Source organism: Pteropus medius, unplaced genomic scaffold, assembly GCF_902729225.1.
Source record: "Pteropus medius unplaced genomic scaffold, Ma_sr-lr_union100, whole genome shotgun sequence".
In the NCBI taxonomy this organism is placed as follows: domain Eukaryota; kingdom Metazoa; phylum Chordata; class Mammalia; order Chiroptera; family Pteropodidae; genus Pteropus; species Pteropus medius.
In genome coordinates, this window is record NW_024354498.1 from 6,508,866 (window position 1) to 6,524,275 (window position 15,410).

Genomic DNA, 15,410 nt, shown 5'->3' on the forward strand with positions numbered 1-15,410 from the left:
TGTGGCCAGTCTTTTCAGCAGTTAAGGCTTTTACCTATCAAATATTAAGAATGCCCTCAACTTCTTAGAGAGAAAAAAAACTTACATGAAGACATTTCTTGAAATGTCTATAAAAGATTTCAGTTACTGCATATTAACCTTTGCAGTGACTAACTCAGCGTTTTGACATTTTGGGCTGGATAACTCTTTGTGCTGGGAGCTGTCCCGTACTTTGTAGCAGCCATCACCAACACCCTCCCCTGCCCATTGTGACAACCAAAATGTCTCCAGACACTGCCAAATGTCCGCTGGGGGTACGGGTGGGCAAAATTGCCCAGGTTGAAAATCACTGCTCTAAAAGGGAAGAGTCATCTTCCTGCCATTTTATTCAAAGCTATAGAAACAGGCTTCAAGAAAGAGCATATGTTCCACATTTCTCTTTAGCTCATTGTTGAGAACTTCGGCAGTGACAGCTCTATTTGAAATGCTTTGGTTTACACATTCCTCATTATTTTAGGCCACTTTTCTCTTAGGAACAACTTTATCTTTGGAGATGCAAATTCACAAACTCTAAGCATCTTTTTTACACTTATTGTGATCTACACTGATTCACCACTGAATTCTATTACAAGGCATTTTTATTTAATAATTTCTAAGTACACCACTGAATTCTATTACGAGGCATTTTTATTTAATAATTTCTAATATAGAATAAAGGAACTCTGTATGAAGAGTTCATAATACTATGTTAGCACTAACAGATTTTTATCTACTTTATTACAATATTTTTTTAAAATTAGCTAAGTAAAACCTGCACTAAAATAAAACGTAATAATAACCTTTATTCCATCCTACCTCAAGATTCTGTCCCTCAAAAAGGAGTCATCATTGCTTCTAGAATGTACTTCCTGGTACCTAAGAGAGAATACACAAATAATTCTATTTCTTGATTTATCTTAGATATTATGTTTTTTTTCTGTTTGTGCTTGAAGATTTAGCAATATTTCAACATGCCCTCACTTCTGCTCCTTCATATTCTCATATAAACGTATTACGATTTTTACTTAAATTGTCAGTGTTTTTAACGATGAGCAGACAGTGTATGCTGACATCCTTGTTGACATTCTCATGCTAATGTCCTCTCTCATTGTCCGTGTGAATATATACTTTAAACACTCCTCTTTTTTTCTCCTCATTTAATGGCATTTTGAGAGGGAGAGGAGATAAAAGCATATGGTCATCACACATTTAACAGGAAATTAAAATTATTTTTGAAAACTTTTAAAAGATTACATAAAAGTCTCAAAATATTGTTAGCAGGTAGACTGCGTTTCACCCTCACCTCTTGCATTGAACATAAATGAAAGCTAGGCACTTTTTTTTTAAATTCAAGAAACAAGTGATGTTAACCAAGTTTATTGTGGTCATTTTGCAATACATGTAAATATCAAACCATTACGTTGTACACTTGAAACTAACATTTCATGTCAATTATGTCTCAATAAAAATATAAATAAAAGGCAGGTTACCAGAAATACTTCAATTCTTCCCCTTCTGTACACTGGGGACAAGATTATTTTTGCTACTTAAGGATAAATCTGTTCTCTCTTCTGACCTTGCCAAATTTTCCTTTATCTTCCTGGGCCAGTGAAAGAGGAACACATCAGACAGCCTTGTATCAAGAAACTACTTCTCCTTGTTCCATGAAAAATGTTTCCCATATCCCCCCCAAAAAATCGGATTTTTAATTTTTCATAAAAATTGTTCATACCATCATTAACCAAGAAATCAGGACCACCCAGATCAGAAAAGCAGAGGATTAAAAAAAGATATCCTATTAACATGACAGATGAAGATACTAGGTGAGAAGAATCACACATATAACAAAGCCCACAATTTAAAAACTGGGAATCGAAGTCAAGCAGTTAATTACTAACAAAGACAGTAACAGAGCTTCTTTTGTCTTTCATAGTGAATTCACAATTAGCACCTAATACTAAGACTGGAAAATAAACCATCCATAATCTACTCAAAAAGACCATCTGTTTCTATAAATTTTGTTCTTATACACTTGCCAAAAAAAGGGAACATATTAACAAAATAATGGGCCCTGCACTGTTAATTGCTAGGTTGTTTGCATTTGTGCCGTTGCTATTAGAATTTAATAAGCCATTCCTTCTGCTAAATTAATAAGCAGCCAAGATTATGTAATAGCTGCTTTCAGTTGCTAATTATTTTTCCCATAATTCCTTTCCCTGCCTACCTCCAACATCCACCTTTTCTTGGCTAGGAACACCAGAGACTGCCAATATGTCATCAGCGAGTCTCCCCTCCTCATTTTCAGAACAGACCAACATTAGGAGCATAACCGATGAGTTTAAATTTGGAGGTAGTCATCTCACGAACCTCAAGAAGATATGTGTTTTGTACAGAAAAAGATAAAAGCTCCATTTGAATTCAGAGGGTGAGTTTTCATGGCATGGCATCTGTTTTGTGTAGTAAGAGAGAAATGAGACATTAACATGAGCCTTTTGGGCGTGATTGGTCAGGGAGCAGAGAGAAACTTGGGCAGGGGGCCTAAAGACCTACAGAAAGCCAGCTCTGTGCTTTGAGTGACCACCTCCTTAATATTCCAGTATACATTAATCATACACGTTAGTAGGAAAATTTCCAAGCAAAACAGCAGTGCTTAAAAGAGGAGGTATCATATATTTTTATTTTACCAAATAAGGGCATTAAAAAATGCCCCCAAATCTCTATTATATACTGTCTTAGTTTTACAGACATTTTAACAGGCAAAAGAACACAATCCCTAATGAAGAATTTCTCTAAATTGATTAAATTTAGCTTCATGAAAAACTTAGCATTTCTTTTTCACTTTGGGCTATTAAAAAATTCTGGCGACTATGTTTTGGAACCTCGGCAAAAAGGGCATAGCTTCACAAAAGCAATTTTCCAGCTTCCTTTGTAAGGACCTCGGTGACGGGTAATGAATGAATAGCATTCGACATGAGAAACCCGTGTCTGTTCAAGCAAGGTCACTTAATCCTGTGGGGCGCCTCTTTCCTCATCTGTAAAAGATGAGTCGGACTAGATGATTCATCCATTCTTTCATTCAAAAAAAAAGTATGGACATCCATTATGTGTTAGGCACAATGCTCAGCATTAAGGCTCTAAACAAATCTATCATTTTATAGTCCTTATCAGTCAACTCAAATTTATTAGTTGTTATATACCAGGCAGTGAACTAGGTTGGGATGGAAAATGAATAAAATTCAAGATGCGTTGAACAGATGCCGATGGGCATGTGAGTGAAAGGGGGATTCGTTCTTACAGGGTTTGAAGTTGAGGCTTCATAGGAGATGGGACATTTGAGAGGAAGGGAATGCCAGGCAGAGCAAGTGGTCTGCAAGGCTAAAGTGGAATCCAGGCGGCTGTGGGGGCGCGTCTCCGTGTGAAGGAAGCGGGAATCGCGAAGATGAGGTGCTGTCTGGGCTTTCCGGCAGGGAACCGACAGTAAGTCATCAGGTCCACAGCACTGATGGGCGAGGCAAGCCCAGGGAAGAGCAATTAATTGTACAGCTTGAGGTAAAAGGTGTTTAGGAATGTAGCAGTACGATAGGAAGGAGGGGCCGGATTCCGGATAGTTTTGAGCCAGAATGATTGCAAAAGGCCCTCTGAAAGCAAGCACGAGCTCCGCGACAGAGCTGACTTGTTTTCCCCAGGGTTGCAGCATGCGTCACCCCTCACCATGGTCACCGACCGTCACGCCTCCCCGTCCCACCCTCTTGGGGCACGGAGAGTTACTAGAGCTCGAACTTGGCTCTTCGCGGTCCAGACCTTCCCTACCCGACACGGCGGGGTCGACAAAAGGCGCCGCGGAACCCTATCTTCGCGCCACCGAATAGCCGAGGAAACCGCCCGCGCGCGTCCCGAAGGCACACGCAGGAGTGCGCAGGCGCACCAGCCCCTGCAGCTGCCGCTTCCGGGTCACGTGGCCTGGCTTCCGGTCCAGACCCGCCCCCCCGTAGAGACGCAGCCAATCGGCTTTCTTGGATTGTGAGGTCAGCTGTGCTGCCTCTGCGGCCGTTGGCGACTGCCGAGCTGCTTCCCGCGCGTCGCCCAGCCCGCCCCTCCCGTCGCCGCAACCCCAGCTCCTCCCTCGTCCGGCCCCCGGGGCGGGGTCTTGTCGGCTCGCCCTCCCCTCGCAGCCTAAGCCTTCCCTCCGTTAACCAGGTCCCCTCCCCACAAGCAACACGGCTTCTCTTCCTCCGCTCAGCGACAGGGGCTTCCCCTCAGCCTCAGCCTCAGCCTCAGCCTCGGCTTCAGCCTCAGCCTCAGCCTCCGCCGCGGCTACCGGCCGAGTCTCGCCGCGCCCGCGGCCCGCGGCCGCCGTAAGTCCCGGGGGTCGAACTGGGGTGCCGAGAACGGGGAGCGGGGTGGGAGGGTTGGGCGCGCCCCTAGGCGCCCCGCACGCGCCCCGGCGACCCCACCCTGAGTCCGACCGGCCCGCCCCTGGGGCGCGGCGCCCGGCAACTCACTTCTCTCCGCTTCCTCACCCCGGGTTGCGGGGGCCGTCTCGGACGCCGCGGCGGCCCCGCGGCACCTGTGGTTCGGGAATCCCTTCAAGTTTTGCGGGGCATTTTCGAGAGGGGCCCGCAGCCGGGGGCGGCGGCGGCCGAAGACCCTTGGCGCCCCCTGCGCGGCGGCGGATGCCATTGTCTGCCCCGCTCTTTTTCTCGGCACCTCGCCGGGGCTCGGTCAGTGATGGAGTGCGTCCCCGTGGGGTGGCGGGGAGGCATCGGAGACGGCTGGACCGAGGAACGCTGGCCCCGAGCCCGCTCCGCGGCCGAGCCCATTGTTTTTAATACCGATCTCGAGGAATTGAGGTGCCCTGTGATTTGCGGCAAAATCAGAGCATTGGTTTTTAACCAGAGGCAAGGAATACTTGTTCCTTGCAAGCGGCCGTCGTCCCATGTTAGCACATTATTTTAAAGAGTGAATTATTTAATCGTCCTATAAAGTGCTGGTAGTGGAGGATTCAGGACCCTGCCGCACAGACAGCCTTGAATTGAAGCCCGTGCTCCTTTCGAAAGCAAACCCCCCCAGCCCGCCTGGTCACCAAGATCCTGGAATACGGAGCTAATCTTTTCCAAGTTCTGATAACGGGCTTCCGTTAAACGTTGTCCAGTTGATGCTTTACTTGCTGTCCTCCTCGAATGCCGCTATCTGAACAGGACATGTATGGGAGGCACTTTGATATCACGAATATTGTTCGTTAATTTTGTGCCAGTGAAGCGTTTTAAGTGTGGTGTAATAAGCCAGTTTTAACTTGAATAAAGTTAAAATGCCGCATCATAAATTTTAAGTATCTTGCCGATGCCTGTTTGGATTAATACAAAAAGGGGCAATAATTTCTTAACGAAATTTAGGGCTCATTTTATTCTAAATGGGTTGTGTAAATTCTCCCACCCCATGTTCAAATTCAAGATGGTGTGGTGAATATTAAGAATCAGGCCGGAATCTTTTATGTAGTAACACAGTTAGAAGAACTTAACAATAGTTAAAAGAAAAAAAAAGATACCTGCCTGAATTCTACCTTTAAATTACTTTTATAGGAACAGTGCTTATCTGTCTGCTTTTGAGAAGACCAGTTGAATTACAAGATACAAGAAGCTTTTCTTAAAAATTAAGCATGTAGACTAATCGACAGATTTGTAGATTCCAAATATATATAAAATAGTTTAAGTATGATATACACTAAAATTCAGCATCCACTCCATCTGTAAATGCTTTTTTAAAAACTTTGAAGTGTTTCATGTACTGTCTCTGAATGTATATAACTCTTATTTTGGCTTTTTAAAGGTTTATATTCTCTTCCATTATTTTACATTGCTACTTCTTTATTGTGTGAATATATATGTTGGAATTTTTAAAAAGTGAGATGAGATACTTAAAAATTAAGCTTTTATTTAGAAAAATGTTCATTTACGGGATCTTTTTTGGGTTGATATTTTAGATCTTTTGTTTCTTATAATATGTAAGCATAAACTGAAGAGGGCATTCTAAGTGATGACAGTCTGGTTATAAGTAATTCATCCTGGAACTAGAACAGCCTCAGGGTGAAAAATAGCAGGTCTCCTGTTTCCTTCAAACGTACCTAAACCAATTGATGTCAACAGTTCTCTTTTGATGCATATAGTGTGGAATATAGCACAAGTATACAATAGTTTCTTAAATTGCAGAAGTTATCTCTCTTTTTCCTCAAAATTTTCACTCCAACTTAATGCCTGTTTTTCTTTTTGTTCTACAGACTCCAAACTTACGTGGAACAGGGTGGGGTGGGGAGATTTGCATCTGGTAGGAAGATTTTTCTACAGGAATTGCCTCCTGCTTTAACTGCCATGGAAATATTGATGGCTGCTAATCATTTGTCAGTTAAAAGCCGGGTCTCTCAAAGCTTCTCTATAAAATATGTTATCTTAATCTTAACTTTATTGAATCAAAGTCTTGCATGTAATTTTGATTCTGTTTATCTTAACAGATGCAGTTTATGTTGCTTTTTAGTCGTCAGGGAAAGCTCCGACTGCAGAAATGGTATGTCCCACTATCAGACAAAGAGAAGAAAAAGATCACAAGAGAACTTGTTCAAACCGTTTTAGCACGGAAACCTAAAATGTGCAGCTTTCTTGAGTGGCGAGATCTGAAGATTGTTTACAAGAGGTATAATTTTTATTTCTCCGAAAGGCAAAATAGCAAATGTTCCATCATTGGTAATATGGAAATTGCAGGCTTTTGAGAGATGACACTTATAAATAATGATTAAGAAATATGTAGACGAAAAAGGTTTTAAGTTAAAGGTTTGTATTTTTAAAATAACCGTTCTTTTAATTGATTACCCAATTATATTTTTTAAATAACTGTTCTTTTAAAATGATAAAAGCAGGGAGGTTATTTTAAAACTAATTATGTTATTAAAGGCATAAATGATTATGCTCAATCATCTTTTTAGAAAAATTTAATAATTCATTCCTTTGCAAGGGAAAAAAACAGGATCAGTATTTTTTAAATTGTGTGAGTAATTCTCTGAGTTTAAATAAGCATTTCCCCCACCATCTCCCACCAAATCTGTAAAATAATAGCTGATAATTGACATGCCTTTTGTCTGACTTTTAGAATCTTACTCACTTATAAACACTCTTTGGATACATAGACCGTTTCGGTCACATAGAGGTTTTAAAATATTGTGTATATACAGGATCTCTTTGCTAGTAATGTTTATTAAATTAAAGTATACTTGTTGCTGTGCTGGAGGTGTGATCAGGTCTGATAGATAATTTTGCCAAGAATAGATTTAAAAATTTTTGATGTTGCAAAGTGACTCATAGATTGGCTTTGAACATTAAACTTTTTAAAAAATGCTGTATATCTTTACTAGTATCTGAAACTTTTAATACCTTAAAATAAATTTCTCAAGATTGTTCTAATCGGGTTAAAAGAAAAATGATTACTTTGTTTCTTCCCCATTTTTGTTCCTTTTTATAAATAACTTACTGTATTTAAGATATGAGGGTTTCTGCATAAAAAATTCTCTGAGGGATGTGCAGGGAAACTAACAGTACAAGCTTATCAAGAGGATAAAACTCCAAGTATAGATGGAGTTTTTTGTGGGGGAGATGGTAGAAGAAGTAATGAGATTATAGGACATAGAGAAAATTTTAAATCCCATAAACTCTTCTTTACAGTAGAATGAATTTAGTAATCTTTGGGTGATTTTGTATCCAGTATTTGGTTTTGTTTAGAAAAATCCTAGTATTTTAGGGCTAGGAGTTGTCAGAATAACCTAGTCAAGTGATTTTTTTTTTTTTTTTTTTTGAGGTAAAATTGGTAAGTATACATTACTTTCAAATGATTTTATATTTTTTACTTTTTTCCCGGTTCTTATACTCATCATTTATTCATTCAACAATCATGTATTAAAGCCTTCTATGTTTAAGGCACTGTGTCGGGCTAGTTTTTTTAAATTTTTTTTTTTTTAAAGCTTTTTGCCCTAAGAATAGAACCTTAAATAAAACAAGTGGAAGTGAAGCTGCCCTTGTGAAATCAAGACTGGAATCCTGCCTGTACCCCTACTTACAGGACCTCTACCCTCTGCCTAGAAGGTGGTTCCGGAGTTTGAAAATTGCCTCTGTTGATCAAATGTCAATTTTATTTAAAACAAAAAACTGGAGAACTTGGGAGAAGTGACTTGTCCAAGGTCGTATGCTAGTTAGTGACTGGCTAGGACTCGAATCTTAATCTTGGAGGCAAAGATTTTAAACAGGGGTGAAAAAGCAGACTTGCCTTTTTTAACAGGTCCTGGTAATTGGAGAATGGGTGGGGGAAGGGCTGTGACTGGCACCTGAGGGATCTGTTAGGAGATTGCAGGCACTATAATGAATTCCTGAAGGAAGACCTTGCTGTGGGCTCAGCAGGTGGAAAGAGCTGAAAGAGCTGTTACCCAGGTAAGTTTTTTAAGAGTTGGTCACTGCTGGGGTGGGGACGGCAGTGAAAGAAGTGGGAGGAGTGGAGGGAAACCACATTTCTCTCTCTGTTGACTGGGTTAGTGCTGAACTAGTAGACAAGTTGACTTTGAGATGCCTCATTTTCTTGGGACCGGCATAGGCATGGAAGTCTAGGGGAAAATTAGGCATAAAGTGTTAGATCGCCAACATTCCAGCTGCAGGCAAAGGGGGAGGGGAGGGTAAGTATAGGATTAGTACTGTCAGAGAAGAAGAGAAAGTTTCAAACATCACGTTACCACTGCCAAATGTTGCATTAAGTTCAATTAAAGTGAAGAAATAATCTGCTAGATTTTATAGTGAGCATTTCATAAAATGCCCTTTGTCGGGACATTTTCAGTGGAATAGTAGAGACAGAACTCTCAAAGAAATGGGGTAAAGTGTGAAGAGGTGGAGACATTTAAATAGCAAATGTAGACTTTTGGGGGGAGTTTTGCTCTGAAAGACAGAAGGCATGATAACCACCCATAGACAGGAGTTGGGGACAGGGTTCAAAAAAGAAGTGAGAGACTTAAGCTTATTTCTAGATAGAGGAAGGAGTCCCCCATGTGGAGGAGGAAAATACCAGCAAAGGAATCAATCCCACAAATCAGGATTTCTGCAGCGGAAGGAAATGGCCTATTAAACGAAAAGAAAGAAAGCACTAGTTAGTGTTCCTGCCCACAGCATTCAACCCACCCATATTGGACCACTGCTTTTTCTTTAAAAGGCTATAAAGGGCAATCTAACCTGACTCTGATACTTGCATCAGGCTCCTATAAATAAAAGGTGCATTAAAAAAAAAAAAAAGCTTTATTGAGATAAAAATAACATACAAAAGTTAGAATTTATAATCAGTTTTTCTATGCATCCTCCCCCATTTCATACTGAAAAGGTCATCTATTGTACTTAAAGACATATTTTCTGTTGATATAAACAGGTGATTATTTTTCCCTAGTCCAGCTGGAAGAGAAGACCTAAAGAATTACTGCTTAGCTCCTGAGAAATTTTGAGCTAGCACTTTTCCCTGTTTAGATCAGCAAGTAATCTTTATGTCTTCCTTCCTCAGGTTATCTCATCCACTTTCTCCATCCTGAGTATTTTGCATAATAATTCTCCCTCTTGGGAGGGAGTCTTGGGAAGGGACCCAAGATAAAATAATGTAGCTGAAAAAAATTGAAAATCTGGGGTCTTGAGTTTTATTTTGTTTATACCACTAACTAGCTAGTTTTGTGACTTTGGAAAAGTCATGTGGCCTGTTTCCTCATCTCTAAAATAAATGCTCTTGACAATCCTATGAATACAGAAAACTTTTTTTTTTTTTAATTTCTCTTTTGTGCAGCATGTTATGGAAGAGGCACTGGATTAAAGACTTAAAATTAAAAAATACACACGTCTCCAAATTTTACTAACTTGAGAATTTGTCAAAGAGTACTGTATTGATTTTCTTTACTAACAAAAGAATTTTTAATGACATACCAGTGGGTATTGAGAACTGCTTAGTTACATTCACCCACAGTCAGCTGATATTTAGCTGACTGCGGAGAAGTCATGGGTTTTGAATATAAGAATAGGCACTTTCAGATGTTCTCCGAGTGCCAGTAATTAGAGTAAGCCTTAATCCACTCTGCTAAAAATAACCAAACATACCTTTCTTACTAGTCTATTAATTTTACTTTAGATTTAGACTTACAAATATGTACTAAGAACAAAACGAGCTCATTATTGAATTTTTAAAAATAATTTGGTTCTAAAAATAGTACTTCAGGTTCTCTTGGTAATCTTTTAGTAAATCAGTATAACAATTTTGATGTCTCCCTCTTCAAAGCAGTTTAACTATTGCTTTGAATGTTTTAATTTTTGCCAGGTGCAAGATTATTTAATACAGTTGCTGGTTATAGTTTTTAATATAAAACTTGGGCTCTGGAGTCACATTGCTATTTTTGGGGAGGTTGCTCAGTTAAGCCTGGGTCTTCTACAAATGTGAGCAATGGTATCTCTCTAGAAGTCATGTTGTGAAGATTAAAAATGGTGAGATATGCAAAAGCCGTGGCTAACATTTAGTACCTCACTCAGTGAGGGCTCAGTGAATACTACCAGTTGTTATTACGCTCTCGTTTCCTTCCTAAGCTTCCAGAAAGGTGCCTTCTCATAATCCTGAATAACTAGATGTTCACCTACAATAAAAAATTCATTTAATTTGATGGCTCTTTTGTTGCAGGTTTTTATTATTATTATTATTACTGGTTGGTACTTAGATACATCAGTCCTGGTGATAATCAATTATTTCCAAATAATTTATTCAATTTAGGACCTTTGGCTAGTGTTTAAGTGCTGTTTATTTGTAAGTGAAGAGGCAGTACCATGGGTAGGGAGCAAGGTTGGTGCAAGCATTAGATTGCCTAACAGTAGCATTGAAGAAATCTTGAAATTAAAAGGAATTTTACCCCAAACTGATTATTAGTAATGGAATTATTTAGCATTTTGTTCATGTTAGCTAGTCATGTCTGGTTTTTATCTACCATTTTAACGTCAGTCCCGTTAATCTTTAGTTTTCTTAGTTCAAGGAACCTTACATAATCACTTGTATCAATTTCTCCAAATCTAGAACTCTGTTTGATGAGCATGCATTAGGGAGGATGGAGACTTGTAATATTCTGTTGCCTTCTAAACAGATAAAAACATAGGGTAGTGCTGGGAAAGAGAGGAAGCCCTTTGTTGAAGTTGGAGGTGGTGCCCTGTTATGTCCTTCATGATAATAAATGAATGCATTCAGATGCTTCTCCAAGACTGCAGGAGACCTACCTTTTTAAATAACTTACTGTAGAAGTCAGGTAGAATGGGTATGGCCAAAATCATGCTGTGTATGACAAGGGCTCGGTGGTGGAAGATGAAAAAGTGTCTCAAGTTAAGGTCTGAAGATCAGATTTCTTGTCCCAGTGCAACCACTTGGCAGGCCCTGTATACTTAGGTCTTAGTTTTTTGTTTTTTGTTTTCCCCTTCCATAATCAGCGATGATGATGTTTGCTGTTAGAAAGATCAAATAAGATGAAAAGTTTTTGATAATATTGAAATTAGTCGACTGTTATATAAATACTAGTTATACTGAAGAGCATGAATTTATTGAATTCCAAAACTGAGATTGTGTGCATTTGTATATTTTACATTAATGCTATGAACATTATTTTATGAGCACTATTGCTTTGTATATTATTTTACATTAATGCCGTGAGCAGTGATTGCCTATTGTGTTTTCCAAAAATCACTTAAATGCTCTTCAGTGAAAATTACAATCTGAACTGAAATTTGTTTAGAATATCTTAGGTTTTTATTTTGTTTCTTTTCAAAAGCCTTAAATACGCTCAACCATGTGAAAATTCTCTTTTAATCCTCCACAAAAGACTTGGTCATCATTTGCTATACCCCGAAGATTGTATATAAGTAAGTTTTGGCTTTCTTGAGTTAAGTGTAACCTTGTGTTGGAATTCTAATTCGGAGGAGAATATGAGTTTTCCAACCTTATTCCTTCTTCAAAGGTGAATAACCTAAGCTTTCAGTTCAGCAGGGTTGAACTTGGAAAATTTGAGGACAAGTCTCTGTTTCCCGTGTTCTCTTACTCTAACTTCTGTAGTAACTTAGAACTGTTGTTCTTTGCCGAGGCTTATTCCGCAACCCTAGAAACCTTTTCTTTTCTTTTTCTTTTTTTTTTTTAATTCTATGTTAGAAGTCAAAATAGTAGTTACCCTTGGGAGTGGGAGGTTGTGACCTGGTGAGGCTAGGAGAGGGGTTTCAGAAGTTCAGTAATCTATTTCTTAAGACAAGTGCTGGTAGGTGGGTTCACTTTGAAAACTCATTTATGACTTGTGTTCTCCTCTGTGTGTGTATTACACTTCAATAAAACGTTCCAGAACATTGACTTTACGTTGACAATATCTTCAATAAGTCCTTCAATTGGAGAGTTTATTTTCTTCTCTGTTTATTTGTAGTTTGAATTAGTCATGCAGTGCATTTTGTTTTAATTAAGTGAACCTCAGAACAACCTGGGTCAGCTATGTTTCAGAATCTACATAGAAAGGAGCCTAAAGGGAAGAAGAGCAAAATGGTTCCTTTTTCTAGATGGTGTGATTGAGTGATTTTCTTTTTTGCTTGCCTATACTTTTCAAACTTTCTCTTTCTTACGCATTTATTTTGTAATCTAGGAGAAAAATAATCTGTACTGTTGTAAAAGAGGAAGTAAACTATACACGTGGGGTCTTTCACAATAGGATATGAAAATACATTTAGGAACTATGATTGTAGGGTAAAATCTTTTTCACATTTGTTTTTTTGTCACAGATATGCTAGTCTCTATTTTTGCTGTGCTATTGAGGACCAGGACAATGAACTAATTACCCTGGAAATAATTCATCGTTACGTGGAATTACTTGACAAGTATTTTGGCAGTGTGAGTAATATTTTGTTTTAGGGAATTGAACACCGTAGTTTTAAAAATATTTTTTATAAGAAGTTTATTATTTGATTGTCTTGGGGGTTCTGACTGCGGGAGAGGGAAGGAATAATGACTCTTACTTGTCAGTGTGCCTAGTCAGTGAATTGCCAGAATTGCTTGACCCCACAGACATACTCATTTAATTATGCTGGTGAGAGTGAAGTTTAAAATAGTGAAGTAGAAAGTAGTCTAACTGCAAAGATTAATATTCTGGGAGTGCTTAGTGTAGAGTGTAGATTTGGCTAGCGGTCATAATCACATTATCTACCCAGGAAATATGTAGTTTAAAAGATCAGTTTTTATGAGTAGAAAAGTTGCCCATATTGGGAGTTTGCAGAGTTTGGTCTTATTTAGCTTGTAGGCATTGTGTTTTCAAGTACTTGAGATCTGAAAATTAAGCTGACTAAACCAATGAAGCTTAGTTAGAGAGATCGCCATTTTCAGAAAGAATTAAGATGGATTCACTCTAGTTAGGTTTTGTTTACTACCTGATAATAGCTAAGTATCTTTTGCTTTCTTCAGTCTTAACATTATTATTTCTTTATTTTGCTTTTCAGGTGTGTGAACTTGATATCATCTTTAATTTTGAGAAGGCTTATTTTATTTTGGATGAGTTTCTTTTGGGAGGAGAAGTTCAGGAAACATCCAAGAAAAATGTGCTTAAAGCAATTGAGCAGGCCGATCTCCTGCAGGAGGTAAGCTACTCGTTCTCTTGACGAGACACTAGCATGTTTTGCTCTTGCCAGGGAGTGTTAGTTATCTTCCCTTATTCTTAGTTTCAGAAATTACTCTGAAGCATGCTTGGCATGTACTGTCCATGTGCAGTTTATTCATTGGAATATGTGTCAGTCACGTCAACTCAGTTATCTATGGATGGATTGTTTACTTGAAGATGGTCTGCCGTTTTGATGGCCCATCTTGGACCCCAAAACACTAGAGTCTATACCTTTAGAGGATGGACTCCTCGAAAAAGGGAAAAGATTCATCAAAAGTAACAGTAATTTGAGAACTCTCCATTCGTTGTTCTCAATTACTTAAGATAATCCCTTTTCTCATTAACATAGAAAGATAGATAATTAGGAGTTGACTGAGATTATGGCATTTTCATTCCAAATTGATTCATATTTTCACCTCATGTCCATTAAGTGCAGATGTAGCCAAGCAAATGATAGTGTTATGATTGCACTTTATATATACATATACATATACATATATATATATATAATTGAACTCTAGTTTTGTGTTAGGAAAACTAAAAAGTATTTGTACTTATCTTAGCTCTTCTTAGATAGCAAACCATGTTCTGTCCAGTGACTACATTCTTATCTTGCCTTGATATCACCAGAGCCATCAATAAACCTCCTTCCCTTTCTAATTTCTATATTTCTGGGTTAATTGTATCTCTGATGCTTCTATACCTTTAATTTCTGAAGTTTAAAATTTCTTAGCTAAGGCTCCCTTTTTCTGAAAACTTAATGATAACCTTAATTCAGGTACCAAGTTGAATTATGCTTTAGGCAATAATTGCGGCTTTAATCAAACAGAAAGTTTATAGCATGAGAAGAATGGAGTAGTCAATATGAAAAATATAGTATGTTTTCATTAAGGTAATTGACTCTTTTATTAAAGAAAGCTTTATCTTTTTCTGTTTTGTTTATTTGTTGTGTTTAAATCCTTTTTTTTTTTTAGCATTTCAACAGAAATGTGGAACTAAGAGAAATAGCAGATCTTTTTCTCCCTTTATAACTTAATTGTATTGGCCTCTTAGGAGAGGGGGCCTACTAACTGGGGACATACAACATATTACAAATATGACAATGGCCATTTAATGGTCTGAATTACCAAGACAGTGGTTGCTTTTGTTGGCTGCCCTGATTCCATTTACTGTTCAGTAGTGAGATGAGCACAGCCCCTTTTCCATGTGTGTACAGTTAGCCGTGGTTGTTTATTGATTGCACACATGTCACTGGGGAGAATTTTTTTAACATCAGATATGTTAACTACAAGCTCATAGTCTACTCTTACAAAATTGATTTTAAAGCGAGCACCTCCTTAGTTTGCTGTTTACTAATCAGACTTTTCTAAAAATTAGGTCAAAACTGGGATCAGGAATTGGGAATTTTTCATATTTGTCACTTCCCTTCATCAGTTTTATATTTCATTATTGTGGACTATTCTGTAAGATCCCAGTATTTCCTCCAAGTTGTTCATCATTTCTTGATTAAAGTTACTGACTGAAGTTCAGCTTTTAATTTTAATGTTTTTTTCTGGTGAGTACTAATATCTCCTTGTGTCTGGATTGTCTTTTAAACTCTACTGGGAGATTGCTGGACTTGACAATATGACAGATATGCTAAGTTTACTTTGTGGCATATATTGTATTTAATGTACTAGGAGGTAAA

General features: G+C 38.4%; 1 protein-coding gene and 1 long non-coding RNA gene across 4 annotated transcripts in view; one reads left to right on the forward strand and one right to left on the reverse strand.

Moving 5' to 3' along the window:
* The window catches only part of LOC120594303 (uncharacterized), a 29,964-nt gene extending 25,829 nt beyond the window's left edge, over positions 1-4,135 (reverse strand). Inside the window, exons 1-2 of the long non-coding RNA XR_005650540.1 lie at positions 3,314-4,135; positions 835-894 (exon numbers count right to left, since the gene is read on the reverse strand). This is a non-coding gene — a long non-coding RNA (uncharacterized LOC120594303). The remainder of the gene's footprint in view (positions 1-834; positions 895-3,313) is intronic.
* Positions 4,136-4,222: 87 nt separating this feature from the next.
* AP1S2 (adaptor related protein complex 1 subunit sigma 2) overlaps positions 4,223-15,410 on the forward strand; it is a 23,350-nt gene continuing 12,162 nt past the window's right edge. Inside the window, exons 1-4 of one of the 3 annotated variants that reach the window (XM_039852318.1) lie at positions 4,223-4,373; positions 6,524-6,702; positions 12,855-12,963; positions 13,566-13,703. In XM_039852318.1, coding sequence (XP_039708252.1) covers positions 6,524-6,702; positions 12,855-12,963; positions 13,566-13,703 — 426 coding nt within the window. In that variant the 5' untranslated portion in view covers positions 4,223-4,373. Of the gene's footprint in view, positions 4,374-4,721; positions 4,740-6,523; positions 6,703-12,854; positions 12,964-13,565; positions 13,704-15,410 lie in introns of those variants that run through there. The other 2 variants (XR_005650539.1, XM_039852317.1) reach the window with 2 other exon arrangements.